General features: G+C 39.0%; 1 protein-coding gene across 2 annotated transcripts in view; it reads left to right on the top strand.

Moving 5' to 3' along the window:
* col27a1b (collagen, type XXVII, alpha 1b) overlaps window positions 1–21,919 on the top strand; it is a 70,313-nt gene that overhangs the window by 1,295 nt on the left and 47,099 nt on the right. For both annotated transcript variants that reach the window (XM_042420681.1, XM_042420680.1), the window contains exons 2-6: window positions 1,176–1,240; window positions 5,884–7,196; window positions 11,311–11,364; window positions 16,408–16,461; window positions 19,844–19,897. In XM_042420681.1, the coding sequence (XP_042276615.1) occupies window positions 1,176–1,240; window positions 5,884–7,196; window positions 11,311–11,364; window positions 16,408–16,461; window positions 19,844–19,897 (1,540 nt within the window). The remainder of the gene's footprint in view (window positions 1–1,175; window positions 1,241–5,883; window positions 7,197–11,310; window positions 11,365–16,407; window positions 16,462–19,843; window positions 19,898–21,919) is intronic.

The following is a 21,919-nucleotide window of genomic DNA, read 5'->3' as shown; positions in this document are numbered from 1 at the left end:
AAAACCACAAATGTAAAAGATTTCCTGTATTATGGCACTTGACACTGAGCCTGTGCCACTTAAGAATCACTCGCTCAACAGGCATCCAGTTTCAGCTACTGTATACAACCACATCGTTAGCTCCAAGATTGTAAAAACCAACATTACTTCGGTTACACCCATCAAAGAAAATTTAACACCTTCAGAGCCATATCAGCTCCCCGTGTGAGCAATCGACACCGCCGTTATCACTAGTCTCGAGACATAAATGTCGCCAAAAAAATCAATAGTGAAAAATCTGCTGCGTGTACACTGATGTGGGACAATAAATGTCACTCTTACAATGTGAAGACGGAGTTGATCTAATTCCACTTGATGGATTACATGGTCTTTTATGGGTGGAGAAAATTGTGAACCTTTTCTTAGATCCCTGAAGCCCGTTCAAAACCCTGGTGTCAAAAAATGAAAAGCACAAGCTATGATCAAGGCGGTTTGTCTCAGTCACTGAAAAGTTCAGATGTCGGAGATAAAATGCAGTGTTGATGTATGAAACCTGTCACATTTTGTCTATATCTTTACTTGAAACTGTAGGTTTTAAGGTGATGCAGTGTTTTGTGGAGTTGTCAGTGGCCTAGTGGGGGCACTCACCTCACCCCCGCTGAGCAGTAGCTTATCCGGTCAGGCCCAAAGATAAAGTGATGCTTGTTGTCTTGAAACAGATGTTAAGACTTTTTTTAATAAAGCAGAGCTGCAGCTGATGCTCTCCTGCAGCAGGTCTGACCACTGTGGTAGGTGGAAGTACAAGATGTTCAGAACAACTCCTGATAATCTTTTCAGAAGTTGCAACTTTTATGTCAATACTGATCAATCAAATAATGAGTACCGTTTGCTAGTTACAGCTTCAAAAATGCTAAGATTATCTTTCTTTTTCTTAGTTTCATTCATTATGAAGATGTGAATGAATGAATGAATGAATGATTTTAGCTGCTGATCAGACTAAACAAGACAACTTAGGATAAAACTATTGAGTTTGGTAATGTTTTATGAGCATTTGTCATGGTTTGTGATATTTTAAAGACTAAACATACTTGATAGATTAATCAACTGCATAAAATAATCTCCTAGATTAACTGTATAATGACTGTTTGCCTTTTTTTCTTGTTCCTTTATGTTAAAACATTTTTCTTCCCCTTTAGGAAAGTTCTGATTCTTTGGACTATACTCTGCTGCACCTGCTCTCTAAGACTGGCACAAGCACAAGGTGAGTAACTTTAGAACAAGGAGGGGGCGAATGAGAAAGTATTGGTGCAAACATATTGTTGAACCGCAGCACAAACAGTGTGGGAAAAGAGGAAAAATTACTTTTTCAGGTGTCTCTAATGCACACTCAGATAACTAGCCAAAATGTTGATTTATGTGCAGTTCAATACCACTGGACCGCAGAATAGGGAAACAAAGTCAGAGTATGTAACCCCAACATGGGCCCCTTGTTGTAGGCGACACATGCCAGTCCAAGTTATCCCGGGATTATCTACAGAGGTGATCGGCATCTACATTTCCCTGAGCTTGGTCCTCTGTACATCTGTCAACACTGCTGTTTGATCTATCAAGGACAAAAACTCTGATTCAATATGTTTACTCTTCCCTGGAAAGTATATTACCTCTTTGGCGGTGATGGGAGGCTCTTTCCCCCCTTTGTTTTTCCTTGTGGTGAGTGTTGTGTACCGAACACTTGAACTGGATTAGTTGGAAACAGTAGACACCCCTCAAAATATGGCCTCCTGTTTATGACATTGTTTTCTAAACAGAATTGGTGATCATATCTTCTATTTGAGAGGTTAGACCAACACATTCTGCTTTCATAACACCTCATACTCTCAGTACAAACATTTTAAAACCCGATATCTTGGCAAGTAGGGTATTCAGGGTATACATAAACCAAAGCATGAAATAATATAGATGTATATTTCTGAAGTGTTTTGACTTTTTTTTTTTTTGGATGAAAAATCTAATCTAACTGGAAATGTTCTGATAAACCAGCAAACTTTTTACTATTCTGCCGCAGTTCAGCTCTTATGTCTCTTATCCTAAGCGAGCCTCATACACCGGTCTGTCTTAATAAAGGTTTCCAAGGTGTTAGACAACCTGTCACTGCTGATTCCCAATTTCTTCTCTGCTCCACTGAAGTGTGCTCTTTCTCATGTTCACTCACATTCAGCTGTGTCTTGATGTCTGGCACAGTCAGCCTTCTGTTATACGACTTACAGACACTAATAAACATGTCCTCAGATTTTTTTTGTCAATCAAAATCTGCCAGATCTTTTGCGATCAGAGCTCTTTTGATAATGTAAGCCACCGCGCTCAATGACAACTGCTTCTAGCTATTTCTGTGTACCTCTGCCTTCATCAGTTGATATTTAGTTGAATGTCTAGAGACCTAGATTCTTATATGGGGTGTTAATTTGCAAACTCTCAGATCGTAATGACACTATAAATTTGTGCCTTATTAAGGGAGGCTGAACTGGAAAAAAACAGCACTGCTGGTATAAACCTGCAGACTGTGCTCGCATCATTTGTAAGTTATAAATGATGTATGTTGTCTACTCTCATAAAAAGATGACTTGCAGTGGAAATATTACATATGGAAAGTGACATGGTGTTGGCTATATCCCAGTATATCAAAGCCTCAATCCATGACTGCTTTATTGCACCTTACCCTCTGCAGAGTTCTACCACATGGGCTGCTTCTGCTACATTTTGACCTCAAACACTAGAGGCAAATGTAATTGTCCATATGCAGACAGTTGAAATTATTATATTTTGAATAGTTGCCCTATATTCCTCAGAGGGGTCACAGTGCAGGGTCAACCACACTGTAGCATCTTTGGAGCAGATTTTGGGGCTCAGTGTGGCACTACAGATGTAATACCAGCCTCCTTCCAGGTGGTGGCTCATCTGTCAGTGCCAGAAATCAAACTCTGGTGTTACTGGTCGCCCCCCCACCCCCTAGCTCCAGCTCTTGAAGCTCTCCTTCACCATCCTGTAGACAGAAATCTAGCAGTTTATGTATAATATAAAGACATACATCCTTGGAACACACCAATCTAAGGAGTCAAGATGTTCCACCGCTCCCTCAGACCTTTTTAAGAGAACATTTCATCCATTTTAATGTGGCATGGGAGAAGTTTAAGTGAGACAACTTTTGACCGAGTTTCAGAGCTTTGGAAATATCCACTGGCCAGTAGATGCATTAATGTACTGAGCAAGAGGCCAACAACTCACGCCCTGTTTCTTGAATCTTTTCTTAGATCCAAAAAATTAAGAGTTGAAGTTTTTCTGTTTCTGTTCGACCTTGTCGTCACTGATTACTTTCATTGTGAAACAGCTGCAGAAAGTGTTTGCATTCAGATGATATATTCTAATATTTTAAATACACCAGTCTGTGCACTTGCCTGCTTTCTGGGAAAAGTTGTGTTGTCTGCTACACTTGTTCTTTAGCAATACTTTGTCTCCAGGATTTGTTATATTCAGTTCTATGTTGTTTTTTTTCCCAGCTCATCGGGAGGTCACAAAAAGCCCTAGGCAGCCTGCCTACCCGCTAAGATTTAGATATGCAGAAAGCTCTGAAAGTAGATCACAAATCACAAAATGAAAGAACAATTTTGCTTTCCTCATACCATATTATCAATTCAAATCAGTGTTTTATGGGAAATTCTGCTGAAAACAGTCTTTGTTCCTCTTTCAGTTTCTGTTTGATGTTTCTTTTCCATGTGTGTTTTTTTAAAAATTTGTTTTTAGTTGAGCTGACCTCCCACTGCCAGCACACACTGAGCAGGGTTTCCCTTCTCTGAACACAGCTAGTGTCTATACTTGTTTCTCCTCTGCTGAACTGTGATTCATCATTTAGTAGTTTTATTTCCTACATTTGTTTTGTATTAGGCTGGAAAAGCACAGATATTTGAGATCTATATGTAAGCTTTTAGTTGCGACATTGCACGACTGAGAGGATTAACGTACAGTATTCAAGATATGCTGATTGGCCTGAGATGATCAATTCCTCTTATTTTCCGACCTCACTAAACTAAACAAAAAGCTTTTGTTTGACAGTACTGATGACTTGCACCAGTGCCTAACAATAGACAATCGTATGATAATGGGAACATTTTCAGTTTGTTTTGGTGTTTGAATCAAAAGCAGATTTGATTTTCTAAGAGCGCTGAATGTTATGCTTTTGAAAGTAATATCTTAGATTTGAAAATAACCTTGGTGCTGTAGTTGCAGTTATGCTCGGTGTGGGGGCTGGGACCACCTGGTTATGTTTGGAGGTTGCAAAGTGCATTACTGTTTGGGGTCAAAAACAGGATTGTTCCCCAATTTTAGATTATTTTTTTCTGAAATACTCAACAGGTTTCAAGTTCCTCTGATATTTAATCCACAGACACAATCTGGAGAGGAAATATCATCTTTTTTATATCATCCTGTCTTTCTTTATACTGTAATGGATAGCTAACAGTAGACATTGAGATGCTTTACAGTGTCACAAGGCAGAAAACGACTCTACTAATGTAAATCTTAAGAATGGGCATTCATGGTAAAGGATACTCTTGACAAAAAGGCTGTTTTTCGCTACACTGATTTGTGGATTTAAAGGACTAGTGTGTAGGATTTAGTGGCATCTAGAGGTGAGGTTGCAGATTGCAACCAACTGAACATGTAGGAGAACCTACAGTGCCCACGAAACTTGCAAAAAACACGAAAGGCCCTCTCTAGAGTCAGTGTTTGGTTTGTCCGTTCTGGGCTACTGTAGAAACATGGCGGGCTATATGGAAGAGGACCCGCTCTCTATGTAGATATAAAGTGCTCATTCTAAGGTAACATAAACAAACAATTCTTATTTCCAGGTGATTATACACTAATTAAAACATACTTGTGAGTATTATATTCCATTTCTGCCTTGACCGTTTTAGATGCCACTAAATTCTACACACTGCACCTTTTAATTAAACTCTAATGCCAAAGTGTGGATCCAATTAGGATCAATATACAGTACATAGAACACTCTAATATGTGAAAAATACCTGCATTTTCCTCCCAAGAGATGCAAGTGACATTTAAAACCCCCAGGAAATATTCTGCAGTATGTTTTCATGATTTTGGGCCCATGTCAAAGCTGTCATCTTTAATCATCAGACATTGCCAGATAAAGTGAGATAGCTTTTCTGTTTCTTCACTAATACATCTCTTAAAACACCACTGCTGTCTTCTCCAGGGACCCATTCAGCTTCCATTTCCTGAGATTGTTCTAATTAAGACTGATGTAACAATTACATAATTTGCAGCAATTCCCAAAACTGGATTTTGATGTGTGGCTTTATCAGAAATCTTACGCAGCCTTTTAAAAATGCTTTTGCCACAAGATTTCCATTAATCCATTAAACTTGTGGTCTCCCAGCATAGGATCAAAAAATATGAAAATATTATTTATATTACTGCACTTCTCTTTTTCTCATTGTATGTTTCGGTGTAGATCAGTGCACTTAAGTGGAAGTGAACAAATTAATGCAGTATCTTCTTTTTAAAAGCTTATTAAGCGCACATACAAAATGACATGTAATTATTGTAGACTTTTCTGTTTCATATTTAATTTTGACTTTTATATATTGTAATACTTTTAATTTTATGCTCTCATATAAAGCTCCTTATACTCTGTGCCTTTACGAAAGTACTTGATTAAAGTCTTCAAAAATGAATTATCATTATCAAGGAAAGTACATGTTCTATTATTGTATAAATATAAGCTTAGAAATCATGTTTAGAAAAAAATGATTAGTTGTTCAATATTTCTAGATGCTTTATATCTACAAAGCTAATACTCACTGACTTCTCTCTTCTGTTTCTCTGAAGATGTGGATGTTCTGCAGCAGCTTGGGCTTTCTGGGCGAAGGGCAGGCGGGTTGTCACCTTCAGGCACTCGATCCATCCCTAATGGCATCATCCCCTTCAAGTCTGGAGTTATTCTCACCCCAAGGGCACGTGTACAGGTGCCTCTGCACACTGTTATCCCTGCTACTTACAGCTCCACCAATCTCTCCCTGATTCTCAGCCTGTCTGTTCATCGCATCAACAGCGCTTTTCTTTTCTCGGTTCTGTCCAAGAAAAGGAAAGTGCAGCTTGGAGTGCAGTTTGCACCGGGGAAGGTCCTGGTACACGTGGGGCACAGGAGCTCTGTAAGTTTTGACTATGATGTCCACGATGGCCAGTGGCATAGTTTGGCCTTGGATATCCGAGGCCATCAGGTGTTCTTACACACGTCTTGTGGAAAGAAAAGCGTACATGCAGATTTGCATTCTAAAAAAGAGGAGGCTCTGGATCCAGAGGGCTCTTTCCTGCTGGGCAAAATGAACCACAACTCGGTGCCGTTTGAAGGCGCCATCTGTCAGTTTGACTTTTATCCCTCTGCAGAGGCAGCTCATAACTATTGTGATTACATTAAGAAACATTGCAGAGAAGCCGACACATATCGGCCCGTGTTTGCACCCCTGCTACCTCTATTTTCCACAGATCCAAATATTACTGTCACTCGTATAACTCCACTGTCATTGACGGAGCTATCCAAAAAGGCTCAGAGACCTACTTTGGCCTTGATTGAGGAAAACACCAGGACTATGATTCTTGACCGCTCACTGATGCTGAACAAAACATCTGTGTATCAGACTGTGAGCACACCAAAACCTGGTGCTGTGCCTGTTTCTCCACCAGTTGATCCAGGGTTGGAAAGCCCGGTAAAGTTTCTGACTCAAACTGTCACTACATCTCTTAGGGTCAGTGTGACACGCCCTACCCAGAAACCGACTTCCAATGGCAGTGCTGGAAAGGACGCAAACCAAGGAGATGATTATCCTCAGAAACCTTCTGGGAAAAGTATGGATTTACCTGCTTCCACTAGACCATCAGAGATGAAGCCAAACCTCCGGTCCACAGCTGCTTCCACACAGGGGTCTCCTTCAAACACCTACCTTCCCCATAAAAAACAGTTGACCACAGTAGCTCCAAAGAAACCTGAGCCAAAAGTGACCAGCATTCAGGATGTCAAACCCACCTCGTTTATTCCAGTCACTCCAGCTGCGACAGATGGCTTCCAAACATTTGACCTGGAACCGACCCAGTTCTCACTGCTGGCTGGACCACCTGGACTAAAGGGACAACCAGGACCGCCGGTGAGTGTTTGAACCCTAAACAGACACAACAAACTGCCTCACTTGAAACTGTTGCAAGAGTACATGCATGATTTTCACAACCATGAGCCACAATAAGTGCATCATGTGCTTGAGGAATATTTGTTTATCCTATGACTTGTTTATAGTATAGTATTTTAGTGTTTATTTTATGAATGAATGTTTTATGAATTAGGGCACTTCAACTTGTAATACATGCATGTTAGAACTCTTGGCTGGCATATTTCTACAACCAAAGAAATCAAGCCAATTTCTTAATACATATTTGGATCACAACAATATACAAGTATGACAGCTTGTTGTTTAAATGTTGGTTTTCCTTTCTTTGATTTCTGCAACTGCTGCTGACATGGATGCTGACGTGTGTCTCGATAATGTGGTTTTTTAAATCTGGAAGTCACCAAGATTGCATCTCTGAAATGTTTGCTTATTTGGCAACACATATGTTGCATTTGTTAATGATTCAAATTTTGAATTGCTCCATTGCCTGTCCTCAGCTTTTTTTTTCTCTCTAGCTTAAAATACTTGCATGTGGTTTTAAAGGTTTTCTATCCCTGTTGAATTGGTGCTGAATAATGTGTGATTTCCTTTTTAGCAGCAGTGGTAGAAATAGCCAGGTTCATAGCTGGACTTTGCCAGTTTGTGTTTGTCTGAGTGAATGGGTTGGCAGTGAGGTGTTAGATTCCTCTGAGAGGGAGTGAGACTCTTCAGAGAATGGATACTTTTAAAGTGGGGTCAAAAGTTAAAAAGGATAAAGCACTTGTGCACAATTAATGATTTAGACTAAAAATTCACAATACGATATAAATGCAGTGCTTTATCCCCATTGGTGAGACCTGTAGTGTTTCTGGATGTCTGTGTTGGTCTGTCTGCTGTTCCGCCACTTTGGTTCAGACTGAAATATCTATTGGATGGACTGCCATGAAATTTTGTAGAGACATTCATGGTACACAGAGGATGAACCGTAATGACTTTGGTGATCTCCTGACTTTTCCTCGAGCGCCACCCTCAGGTTGACTTTTGTGGTTTAGAGTGATATACTTCAACAACTATTGGATCGATTGCCATGAAATTTGCTACAGATATTCATTCTAATGACTTTGGTGATCCTCCGACTTTCAGTGCCACCAGCGTGTCAAAGTTTTTACTTATTCAGTAAAATATGTCAAGATATACATGATTTATCAGATTTATTCAAGGATCTCAGATGATGTATTCTAATGACTTTGGTGATCCTCTAAACTTTCCTCTAGCACCACCATGAGGTTGACATTTTTGGTTTGTACTGAAACATTTTGACAAATATCGGGTAGACTGGTGGGGAATTTGGTACAGACATTCAAAGTCTCCAGAGGATGAATTGTTACAACTTTAATCCCCAGAATTCATCTCATGCCTTCATCAGCTCAAAATTTCTTTTCAACCAATACTTTTATATTTATGACCAAATTCCAGGCAAAACTAATGCCATTCCCATTCATTTTATTTCAAATACAGACAAATTCATGAAGAAAAAAAGATATATTAGAATGTATTATTTGTTCAGTTTGTGTCACATCCATTACTTGGACATGAAGTATTAAATATTAAAACACCAGTGCTCAGATGGTAGGTCTGAGGTTTTGCTTGTTTGACATTAAACATGAGACCTTACTAGACTGTTTCTTACCTCATACAGCAAGCTTCAGTGTTAAAAAGCTAGAATATAAAAAATAACTGTAATGGAGAGAAATGTAAATGCTCTTTTTTATTACTGACCTTTCTCAGTTCAGAGCATTGAAGCTTAAGGGATCACCACAGTCAAAGTAATTCATTTCGACATTTATCAGCCAGTGTTGACTGTAGACTGTATACATTTATATTGGCCATGTGGTCCTGTTAGGCGCTGTTCCTCTGTTGAACACAAAATGGTTACCCAGATTTTCCATTGTTAAGAGGACCTCTCAGTCTTGTATTCAGTCATGTTTGACCAGAAAGAATGTTTTAAGTAAAGCTTTCCTGCTTTGGCAGTGAGGGAAACCACAACTCTGCGTGCCCCTGAAGCCACTCAAACCATTTTTATGAGAGAGCAGCAACTGATACTGATCAATCTCTATTGTGTGGTAAAGGTTACCTTCCTGAGGATTTGCGACGCTGTATTGCTTGCTAATGTTTTATTCTGAAGTCAGAGAAGATTGCTGAGTCAGGCACAGAATCCAAAATCATTTTAATATTGTCTTTTGAGGCATTGTTGAATTTTTCATCCATTTCCCCTTCCCCATGGGATTAGGGTTGACACTGCTTGGCCATGACCCATTTTAGAAGTCATAAGTTTCAGCTGCTCACAAGACGAGGGATGTCTTTGAAAGTAAATATGACAGTCTGCTGCTACTTTTTTAAAGATAGTGTTTCAGTTGTAGATTACATAAGAGCTGACAGCTTCTTCCACAAGATTATACTCTGAAGGAGGCATGATCAAAATTAATGACTAGATAATCAAGTAAAACATCTTTAATTGAGCACTAGAGACTGTGCTTTAGGTACATGAAGACGCTTGATGTTTATCCAGAGGTATCTAATAAACATGTTGTTTTTCTCATTATAAAAACAATACTGATAAATGTCTTGACGAACCCTAAAATTCTCGGAAGTACTGATTATAGTTCATGATTATTTTTATTAGAGGTTCTTCAAAAAACTGTTTGTGGGGTGCCCCAGTAGCCTTAAGGTCTACAACATAACCGATCATATCTCTCTCCTCATGTTTCCTGACTGTCTTTACACTCAAAAAATACAGTAATAAACCTTTTGGGGTTAATTGTTTTTTGTAGGAATGCACCGAACAGATATGCCAGATCAGTATCAGCTCCTATACTGACTTGTGTGGATCAGGTATCAGCCACATGTGACCGATTACACAATTTCCGTGTCAATGTTATTATAAAATCCAGTGTTTTTTTTCAGTGCTTCATTCAGTCATGGCAGGCTGCTGCTGACTCAGGTTTTAGTGCCACGGCAGTTGTAGGCCTCATGTTTCCTTACTTAAAAACAGTGAGGCATACAGGTTTTCACAGCAGGAAGTACTACACTACCAGCACTACCTCAAAAAATTTGCACAACTCAAATGTTACACCTTGTTGCTGCTTTCAGAGTTCAAATTATTTTTATCTCATTTATTGCTGATCAAATGTGTGCATTTGCTGCTTTCTGACAAAATATTCTTAACTCAATTCATGAGTTTAACTTAGAGTTTCAATAGTTATTCTTTAGAAATCATCTAAATTATATGAAGAGGTACCTTTGTTGAACTCAGCTCTAGCACTACTTAGTTGGCGCCCAACACAGCTCAGACTGCTTATCATGTGTGGACAGCGTGATGGTTCCAGTCTTAAGAATCTAAAGGTTGCTAAAATCCCTTTGGCTTTTCAGAGCCTATGCTGGCTGAAAGACTATGATTATAGCTATTGGTCCGGTCTGACTCAGACAAAAGTGCTCCATACATCTGACATTATTACAGTAGCCCAATTTTAGCTGAACTACCTCGGGCTCTTTTTAGGCTCATTTTCCTCTTCCTCTTTCTTTGAAATTCTGGAGTCATGGGAAAATAAGTAACAATGCTAACATCTCAAGAAAACTCAGGTTCCTCAGATTGACCCCTCATTAAATTTGACCTTTCAGAGCTTTGCTAATCCATGTATGAAATTGTTTTAAAGCTAGCTGATGCCCATAATTAATGTGATTGGCTGTGGCTGGAACCAGCACCGACCTCCCTGCCAGTACAATGAGTCAGACTTGCAGTCCGGGCACTGTAGTGGTTTTGGGCTGAAATGATTTTGGCTGCAGAGGCACAGGGCAGTTCTAGCCTCTAACAAGACATTTAAATTCCTGCCAGCATCTCACAGACTGAGTGCCTTGCAACTTAAAGTTCACCTAATGTAAAGTCAGAAAAAAAAAGCCCCAGAATGGGATTTGCTGTTGCAATATATAAGTTGAAAGTTTACACTTGAAACCTGCTCTTTTATTATTCAAGACTGTTCAACAGCTTCTTTTTGTCTCTCTTTTGTATTCATAGGCTTTTTTCACTCTATCCCTGACATCTTTTATCTTTTCCTTTTAGGGCCTTCAAGGACTTCCAGGGTTGCCAGGAAAGCCAGGGAAGAGGGGCCCACGGGTGAGTGGTGTCCCACTCCGCTGCAACCAATGACAAGTTCCCTATGTACCTTCTCACAGTTCCTCTTTTTTTCCCATTTCCACTTTTGATTTCCTTCCAAAATCATCCACATGTATTACACTGTAATCTCTATGATGCCATAACTATGCCTGATCTGCATTATAGTGAGATAACACAATTAGCGGTGCGCTGATATGGCAGACCTTTGAGCGTAATGATAAAGCACTCGGTGACATCTTTGGATTATGGAACATTATTCAGCCAGACTTCAGTTTGCTTTGGCTCTGGGTTTGATCAGGCTGTGAGTTTCTGCGGCCAAGGTCCATTTGTAAAGCTGGAGAGCAAACAACCATGAGCAAAAAATCTGTGGGTTACCAATGTAAAATTAATTGAATGCATAAGGTAGGTATTAAATGGACATGGAAAATAGGTTAGTTGTTAAAATATAAAAGGCAGAAACTTGCATATGTATTTTTCCAGAATAAGTACTTTCTATCCCATACGTAAACAGTACCAGTACTTAAATTAGGCATAGGTCCTATGTTAACGTCAGTGAATGCTACTAGTGGATATGGCAGACATTTGAGAGTAGTGATAAAGCACACAGTGTCATCTTTGGATCACAGAGCATTATTCAGCCAGTCTTCAGTTTGCTTTGGCTCTGGGTTTGATCAAGCTGTGCTTCTCTGCGGCCAAGGTCCATTTGTAAAGCTGGAGAGCAAACGACCATAAGCTAAAAATCTGTGGGTTACCAATGTAAAATTAATTGAACGCATAAGGTAGATATTAAATGGACATGGAAAAATAGGTTACTTGTTAGAATATAAAAGACAGAACTTGCATATGTATTTTTCTAGAATAAGTCATTCCTATCCCATACATAAACAGTACCAGTACTTAAATTAGGCATAGGTCCTATGTTAATGTCAGTGAATGCTACCAGTATATTAGTTCCCTAGACTGAACCCTCTAGTGTCACGTCTTTCATTTTGGGGCTCAATGTCATCCTGCAACTGTGAGCTCTTGATGGAACCAAATAGAGTGAGAGCAGATGTTATTTTAAGCTCATGTTTTCAGAGGAAATATAAGAAGAGAGAAAACACTGGGAGATGATTTGTCTCATGGGATGGTTTGTGTTTTTGATTTCTTTCTAAGACTTAATACTGATGGTTGTGTAAGTATTGCTGCTCTTTTAACAGCCTCCTAACTGGCTTTTATATTAAAATGAATGAAGCAGAAGTTGAACTTGGCATTTAAGTGACTCCTAAGATAAAATCAATATGCTGCTGTAGAAGATGAACTGAAGGCGGTGAAAAAAATGGTGAGATACCCATGTGGGTACCCATGTGGTTTGCAGTACTCCTGCAGAGTACTTGTGCTATTGAGGAGTATGTATGAGCTACCTGCCACAGCCCGTGAGACTGTGCCCTGCGGTCGGGCCTCAGAGGGGTGGGCTGTGGGAACCCAATCTCTTTAAACAAGGAAGAAAGAGGGCTTTGTCCCCATCTTATTAAAGGCATTTAAGACCCTGTCTGGAGCTCAGCAGCTCTATCCAGTAGCACACCAACCTCTATAGAGTTCATTCATCATCAAGCTCTTGAGACCCAACTGCAGGCCACGGCGACTCAGGTTTTTACTGATTGTTTTCCTGAACCACCAGAATTTTCCTGGATAGTTCACGTGATTAGAAAGAAATACCTCACAGCGACACACATGATCAACAGAAAGCTCTCAAGTGGACTCTGGTCCTCGCAAAGCCTGTACAAACATTTTGAATAAAAGTGACATTCACAAAGGTATAAGATTTTATTTTTTACACATACTTTGATTTTGTAAAAAGTTAATGAACAGTAACTCCCCTATTTAAACTGTGCAAAGCACTTTTTATCTTTTCCCAATCAATTCTCTTGACATGTTTTCACATACATATCTCTGAAAAAAAAGTTATATTTTCAACATTATTGTACCATTTTGCTGCATTGTGTATCCATTTTTCTTGGAAATTGAAACTTTTCAGTTGAATCAAGTTTTTATTTGAAAAGAAATTTACTGAAAGACTGGTAAATGTAAAGACTGAGGATTCTTGGTACTGTTGATGGTTGTACACACACTTAAAAGTACCATTCAAAGATTGCTGTGTCTATGCTCAATACAGTACAACAAGATCTGATATCCTCTGTTTATAAGTTAAAAATTTCCTCCAGAAATCGAGTGTATGTGATGAATCTATTGTAACTTTGCAGGAACAGTTTGGTGTGTCTGTGGCAAGTGTAGGTGTTCTTACTCATCACAAAGGCTTGAATGACATAGCACCATTAGGGCTTTAAACTCTCTGACAGTAAGGTGTCATGTCTGACCGAGCAGACAGTCTCACCGCTGGTAACACCTAGCAGCGTCTCTTACACGTGAGAGTATCCACGTTCCTCGATCCAGCCATAAGCCCGGCAGAGCGCTGAAGTTCACCCGACCCAGCAGGAGAGGCTTGAGATCAAAGGAGGCTCAAAGAGGGCTTTGTGCAGGGAAACCTGCCAGTGTGCAGAGTCAATATGTGACACTGGGTTCCTGGGAAATTTAAAACATTTGCATGATTGCTAAAATTGTTGACACTACTATGACATGAAATAAGGCATCTAAGGATACTCATGCAATTGGTTGACTGGTGCAGAAAAGAGAACTGATTTATGTAGGTTGTAAAACTGAGATTCTTTTGAAATTAATGACATGTGTAGGCTCATATAGAACGCTTGATTAGGTTTTTCTCTCTCATCATTTATTACACAGATGTTTTCATTTATTGCTTGTATTTAAGCTAATAAGGAGCACATTTAGAGGGCTAAGTGGCAGCGGGTTCACAGAAGATGCCAGCAAAAGCCTGCCAGTTTATTCATCCACTGCATGTTGAATTGTTCCTGAGCATGGCAGTTAAACTGTGAGCATATGTAAATCTCTGGATTTGTTGACATGTGGTTGGTCTACCTCCCACACATTATCTCTGGTGCACAAGAGGTGGTGCATTATATATTTTCATTTGCAGCAACAGAGGTCTCTTTTAACTAAATGATTAAAATGAAAGCACCACCTTCAGAAACATGAATGTGACTCATCAACAGAAAACCCAAGCAAAAGGCTAATGCACTTTGTACTTAAAGGATTTGTTAATTAACCAGTCTACAGAAAATGTATCATTGTTTAAGTCATTTAGTATTTTTTTTTTTGATATTTTACAGACCTGGTGATTAATTGACTGATCAAAAATATAGGCAGATTAATGAATAAATAATTGCTAGTTGTAGCTCTTGCCACACTACTAGCCACACTGTTTCACTGACAGATCAGTTAGCAATTAGCACTTAGTTAGCGCTGTGGGACTTTCCTAAACAAAATAAATAAGTTATGTAATTGGTTAAGAGCCTTTGATGTCCATTATATTGAATAATCATCTGAGTAAGGACACTGTGTTTCCCTCAGTGCAGTCCACAGAAGGTGTTAGCAGGTCTGTTGTGGGTTAATAGCCTATAAAAACAGTAGCACTCCACGTAAACTCCTGTAAAAGTCATTGGCCTACATTGTAAACCCGGTCACAGCTCTGGCATACAGGTGCCCTTTATGTGCAGGCCTCAGGTGTGAGTGTGCCTGTGTGTGTTTGTGTATTTGCTGGGCTTACATTAGCGCTGATGTGTTTGTTTGTTATGAGCTGGTGGTCTTTAAATGGTCTCTTGTTAGGAGCTCTTTTCAATAATGATGTAGGATCTTCATTCCTCTCCTCACCCACGCAAAGACAGATGGACAATGTGACTCATTTTCCCCATTCTCCTCATCTCCATCAGGGTAACATCCTCACCTCATGTACTGTGAGAATGCAATTTGTAATATTCTGTCCCGACCTCCCTTCTTCTCCACGTCTCCTCCTCCCTTTGCTTCCTATCTGGAGATAATGACTTCCATACGTTTTAATATCGAGCTAGTGAAAGGGGGAATGCTCTGAATAGAGGAGGAGGAGGAAATCTGTAGATGAGCTTCTGTTAAGTGTCTCCATATGCCCAGCAGCGAGCGCCTGAGAGGGGAGAGGTCTGGCCAGTCTGAGGGGAGGGGAGCTGCCTGGGCTGTTTGACTTCTCTCCACAGCCTGATAATAGAGTACAGATAAATAACAGAGACGGGCTGGATCACCCAACCGTACACTTACACCTCTTGGCCTCTGCCGTCTGTTTGACTCAGAGTAATGCTATCCCTCACTTTCACCTCAGCTCAGGGGGAAAAGGTCTCTCTTCACAACCCATGGAAAGTCTGAACAACTCAAAGAATGGGCTGAAGTACAGTAGCTTCCTGTTCAGGCCTCTGAACATGTTTCAGTGCTTTCAATTTTGCTGCAGAAGATTTTCCATGCTCAGCATTTCGACCCCTCCACACAAGTGCAGAGTTGAACTGAACACTCTTCATTTAGATGCCTCAGGAAGTTGTGGCTTTATTTTTTCAAACAATCCCCCTTTGCAGCTCGCATGAATTTATGGTCCCTTCAACAAGAAAAAATATGTCTACCCACCTGACCTGACTTTCAGGGGATGGTCCATTTTGATAAAATATTTGACACAGATGGCTCAATGAATTACATATAAGCGAGTTATATATCACAGATACCTACGGTTTGTGGCACAAAGCGATTGGGGAATATGGTGTGATGGATGAGTGGCCTTCACTTTGTGGGACCCCAGAAACCAGTGGAAAAGTGTCAGGATGGGGAAAATCACATCCATATGTCATAACTTGGACAGGCAGGCAGACAGGCAAGGCAAGCAGGAGACACAGTATGTCTCACAGAGCACCTATACACAAACACAGAGGGACCTCGGGGCACCGCTGACCTGTCCCATAACACAGACAGGCAGTGGAAAGGGAACAATATGTACACACATGTGTGAATACCTCACATATAGTACTAACCCCCCCCCACCCCTCTTTGCTGCTGAAATAGAGGCCTGCTCAATGACCCTTATGATCACCTTTACTCGGTGTCTTCCTTAATCATGTGTGTGTCTGTTTTCAGGGTCCTCCTGGCCCACATGGAAACCCTGGTCGCCCTGGATATCCTGGACTGAAGGTACAGCATTGACAAATCAAGAATTTTATGTTGAATGCCACTTTTCTAGTTTTAGGAGGAAAAAAACTAAGGTTCCTGTTGTAATATGATTGAGAGGATCAGGCTATAATCATCTGTTCATTTTATAAACAAAAGAGAACCAAAATTAAAACAGTACTGGATTATACTAACCTGATGCGCCAGATGGTTTGTTACACAGAACCATCTGAGAAGTTGTCCATGGAAACTGTTTGGAAAAGGGCAGGCACTTTCAAAAAAATACTTGGCAAGTTATTGGATGAACCATCTGTCTATCACTGATTTACCTTGCGAGGCCGCTGGATTGACAAGATCACGCGAGAATCCTCATAGGACGCTGATTGGTCCGAACCACTGATTGTTCGGACAGAAGGATTCTCGCGTGATCTCCTGAATCCAGCTGCCTCACAAGGTAAGGAATATACTATCACTTTAAAACTGATTACGATCTTTAACAATAGACAACAACTACATTGAATTATTAAATGACACAGCTGGTAATCTTCTATATTTTTCTGTATGTCAACAAATTCTCTGAAAAGGACCAAAACTAACAAAGAATTGTTCTGGCTAACAGGTTTTGATTTATTCCTCTGTGCCATAAAGAACTCCGTTGTTGCCCAAAAACGATTAAAAACCACCCCTAAATGATTTTACTTGGTAAAATGTTCCTTTGTGACCATGAAAATGGGCAATGTAGTTTATTTTGAGTCTATCCCACATATATTGTCCTGCTGGCGTCAATGCTCACTAGAGCAACAAAGCCGCAGCTGGAAATAGTCCCTAACAAATGCACTGTTTACTGCTGTTTGAGTAATGTTTGCTAAAAACTACAGTGCCCAGCAGTGTTAGGAAATTACTGAGCCTTTTTTTATTTTAAAAAGGAAACCATATATTTGTGAGTTTTACATCTTAAATAAGAAGCAATGGGCTTGGGACTGAATGTCTCAGACAGGGGATGTAAGTCCGGCAATATTGAGAGATGGACTAAAACATTGTTTGTTTTGTTTTATTCATTGCATTTGTTGACAATATGAAAAACACCAGCCTTATCCCTCTGCATGCTCTGATGCTTTTAGTAGTTTGTTTACATCAGGAATGTGTGTAAACACAGCAGACAAGTTTCAGTTAGGATTAGCTGACGATTACAAAAATATTTTTCATATTTATGTTAAACTCTTCATAAAAATATGAATACACTTAGAAAAAATGACAGACTGAGCCTTTAAGGTAGATAAAGATAGATCCATTAAGATGTGATTTAATTTATATTCACTCTCATTCAGTCATATTAATTTTTCAAGACTGGATCATAGTATAATTAAATTTTGGATATACAGTATCTCCAAGGTGATATGTATGTGACTGTGGAAACACAAGTGACTAAACTCTTTCAGAAGTTTTAAACATACTGTCCACACTCACTGCTGGATCCTTAAAGTGAACCAAATAGATATGGGACAACACTAATCTGAATCTCTCTGAGATGCAAGTAGCTCTAACCAGTAAAGATGTGCACATGATAGATGAATAGAAGAACAGATAAATACACAGCTGAGCCTTATACAGTACATACACATGTATTACTTTAACGGTCCTTATCTCATTGATTTAACAAGGGCATTTAAACACAATACAAATTTAAAGAGCGAGTATTCCTTGTGGTTTGTCTTTGTAATCAGTGTTTTTTTGCTACCTAATTTAGTTTGCATGTCTGAGGTCAGATTCCCTTGGCTTCACAGTACAACTTTTCAAGCCTCTTAAAAAGCTATTTGTTTCCCTTCAGGAGAGAACAGCAGTTTTAAGTCTAACTGACTCACTAATTTGCAAATACTTGACATCAGTCTGTGTTCCAGCTGATTTGAATTGTCAACAGAGAGTGTGACTTAGCTCCATAATATGTCACTCTGATATCACAAAGGAGTCTGTATGTTAGACTTTGCTTGAATAAAATGGAAAATTGCTTGTATTTCAGGTCCATACCTAATCCATTCGAATGCATCAAATTTCAGCATTTTCCACCCCATCTTCAACATTACAAAAAACATAATTGATACCATGCTTTGGCTAGCTTTAACCAGGGAAAAACCATAACTCTTATAGTGTACATATGTGTTAGCTGGAGCCTAACCAAACCTGGCCTGGCTCAGCTTGACCCACTTGCACACAAACCTCAAACAGCAGACTTCCTGGTCTGGCACAGTTCTTTGCTTTAGGAAAAATGATGAGCCGGATGAAAACATACTGTGTGTTAGCTGAATTTTGTTTTAAATATGTCACTTTATCTGGATGTAATGATGATAAATTGAGACAAGATGATGTTCAATTACCTACTACTGTAAGTAGCCTACCATTAGACTTAAAAATGAAATGAATGAAGGCATAGAATCTGAACGGTACAAGTGCTTATTAAGGTCTTGAGTTTTCAAAAGAAATTACCTAATTTTGCTTCTCTTTGAGCTTAATATCTTTTGATGATGTAGTTGAGATGAAGACCTTTAAAAAGTAAAAAGACACAGTGTGCATGTATGTTTGTTGCTCTTGGCTGTAGCTGCACTCCTGGCTCTGTTAAGAAATCAGTCTGGAGAAAATTCCCACAAAGGCTTTTCAATGCCAAGTTGTAGCTGACACGAACCTGTAGGTTTAAATGAGTTGATAAAGGTGTGCATGGGAATTCTTGACTTTCTTTTAACATTAACCCAGTCAAATAAAACAGTGCTGTTGCCTTTTGCACTAAGAGGTTTGGGAAAAAATGCTCCTCATACTCCTTCAAAGGGCAGTGTTGCAGGGTTGCACCAAACTTCAGTATGTTAAATGAAATGTGTGAGTAATAGCACTGATAACAGTGCCTGTTGGGCTACAGTTCAACAACCACAGTGCTGTAACTGTTTTCTCCATAAGCATGTTTCTTTATGGAGAAAACAGAAACGAGGAAATTATCTATTTCTCCATGGACCTCTTACATTCTAATTACGTTGATTACTGGGCCGCTCTTTCCCTGGTGCAATTGGACATCAAATACTGACCCAGAAAGCACTGAGAGGACTCCCATTGCCCGAAAAGGGAGAAGAATGTACACGGTCACTCCCCATAACTTCTCGCTGGCTTGGTGTAAACCGAATCACCGGAGGGTATAAATGGACTGCATGCTCATGTAAATACAACCTCTCGTCTCACCAATGAGTAGGATGAGCTCCTTACTCTTATATAGTGTAAATCCAAAGAGCCAGCTCCTCTGCGCCTTGTGAAGTGGAATGCTTATACAGTGAAAGCTAGTGCAGACTAGGAAACATCTCATGCCTACTGGGGAAAAAGTGTCTCCTAAAGTATAAGATATAATATGTTTTCTGTTTTTATGTTCTAGGGGCAAAAAGGAGATCCTGGACTGTCCCCTGGTCAAGCCCCAAAAGGACAAAAAGTATGTCATCACTCACACTAATGATTTTGATAACCCTAAAAAATTTGGAACAGAATTAAGAGTATAATCAATAAATCCACCAAAAGCTCTACTACTCATGTTAGGGTTAATAATGAAGTTGTTAATGATCCTTCTATAATGGCTAATGCCTTCAGCCAGCATTTTTTCCTCTTTCTGCAGTTCACAGTTTTCATATTTTCCCTACTCTGATATTCCATTCAATAACTCTAAATGTGATAGCTCCTTCTCCTTTAGAAAAATCCATCCAATTGATATTCAGCAGGTTATTTGTGATTTAAGCTCAGATAGTGGTGCTGGTCCAGATGGTATGGAAGTTAAGTTAATCAAACTTGCCTCTCATATTCTGGCATATCATCTGTTTGACTTATTCAGTTTATCTTTATCTATATGTGAAATTCCATTAATTTTTAAATGTGCCAATTACCCCCATTGCATAAAGGTGGTGATCCTTTCGATCTCAATAACTGTAGACCTATTTCCATTATTAACAGTATAGCAAATGTGTTTGAATTTTTAATCAACTATCTCAATTTGTTAATGACTTTCACATCTTATGTCCATACCAATCTGGTTTCAGACCCAACTTCTCTACAACCACTGCTCTTTTAAAATTTACCACACACAACAATATGCTTACAGGTGCAATATGTATGGTCTTATTAAGGCCACAGATGTCAGTGTGTCTCTTATTAGGGCAGTCAGTCAGATTTTAAGATCATGGAAGGTGGTGTACCTCAAGGTTTATCTCTAGGGTTAATGATCTCCCACAAACCTGTTCTGATTGTCATATTCAATTATATGTAGATGATACTGTGATTTATTCTTCCAAGCATGACATGTTACAAATTCAGTGTACATTACAGGCTGATTTTGATGCTGCTCAAAAATGGGTTTCTTTTAACACACTTCTACTTAATAAGAAGTATTATAGTATGTTGTTTGGCCAAAATTCTGAAACAAATTCTTTGCATTTAATCAATAATTGGTCGATTAATATGTTAGATAGCACACCACTCGAGAAAGTGGTGGAATTTAAATATTTGGGTCTCTGGCTTCTCAACTTTCTTTTAAGCCCCATATTGACTCAGTGATAAAGAAAATGAATTGCAGTCTGAGAGTATTGTTCTATGAACTGTTTCACCCTACAGGTCAGTAAAATAATTATTTCACAGATGATATAACCACTACTAGATTATGCAGATATTGTCTATCAGAATACCTCAGAAACAAATCTTTGTCCTCTCACATTAGTTTATAATAGTCTCTGTAGATTTGTTTTGAGGGGTCCTTGTAGAACCCATCACTGTTCTATGTATAAGTCGCTAAATTGGTCAACACCTAAATCTACAAGACATTTTCACTGATTGCAATTCATTTTTAAATGCATTTTCTTTAACTACTCTTCTTACCTAAAACATTTTTAAATTCCATATAGGTCATTGTATAGTCTAAGGCATACTGAGTATTCTTTTTTCGTCGTTCCTAGAAAGAAATTGAGCGATGTGCCTTTAAATTTAAAGCTCCATCTGATTGGAACAACCTGCCCAGTCCACTTAGATCTATTACCTCATTTAATTTTTTTTAAGGCATCTCTATTTACATATCTTCAAACAACCTTCCCTTGCTTCTAATTATATTTGAAATATGGAAATAATTTATCTCTAATGTGTAGGTGTGTGTAAATGTGTGTGTATATATATATATATATATATATATATATAGCTTTGTATGGGTATGTCCACATTTGCTGTATGTATTTTTGCATTTTTGGGGGAATCAGTGGGTGTGGGAGTGACTAGGCCTCAGAACTTTTGTCTGTGTATGTGTGAGTGTATTTGTGTTTTGCTTTATGTACTGTATTTTCTGAGTATTTATGTTAAAAACACTCATGAATGAGATCTCAAAGGGTTTATCCTTTTAATAAAATGTGTTTACTCCTTCCTTAGAGCTACTTGATTATTAGCAGACACAGTCATGATATGTTGATGTACTGAATTTGGT

This window comes from Thunnus maccoyii, chromosome 9, assembly GCF_910596095.1.
Source record: "Thunnus maccoyii chromosome 9, fThuMac1.1, whole genome shotgun sequence".
In the NCBI taxonomy this organism is placed as follows: domain Eukaryota; kingdom Metazoa; phylum Chordata; class Actinopteri; order Scombriformes; family Scombridae; genus Thunnus; species Thunnus maccoyii.
The sequence above is the reverse complement of the archived record's forward strand: the minus strand, read 5'-3'. Positions and strand labels throughout refer to the sequence as shown.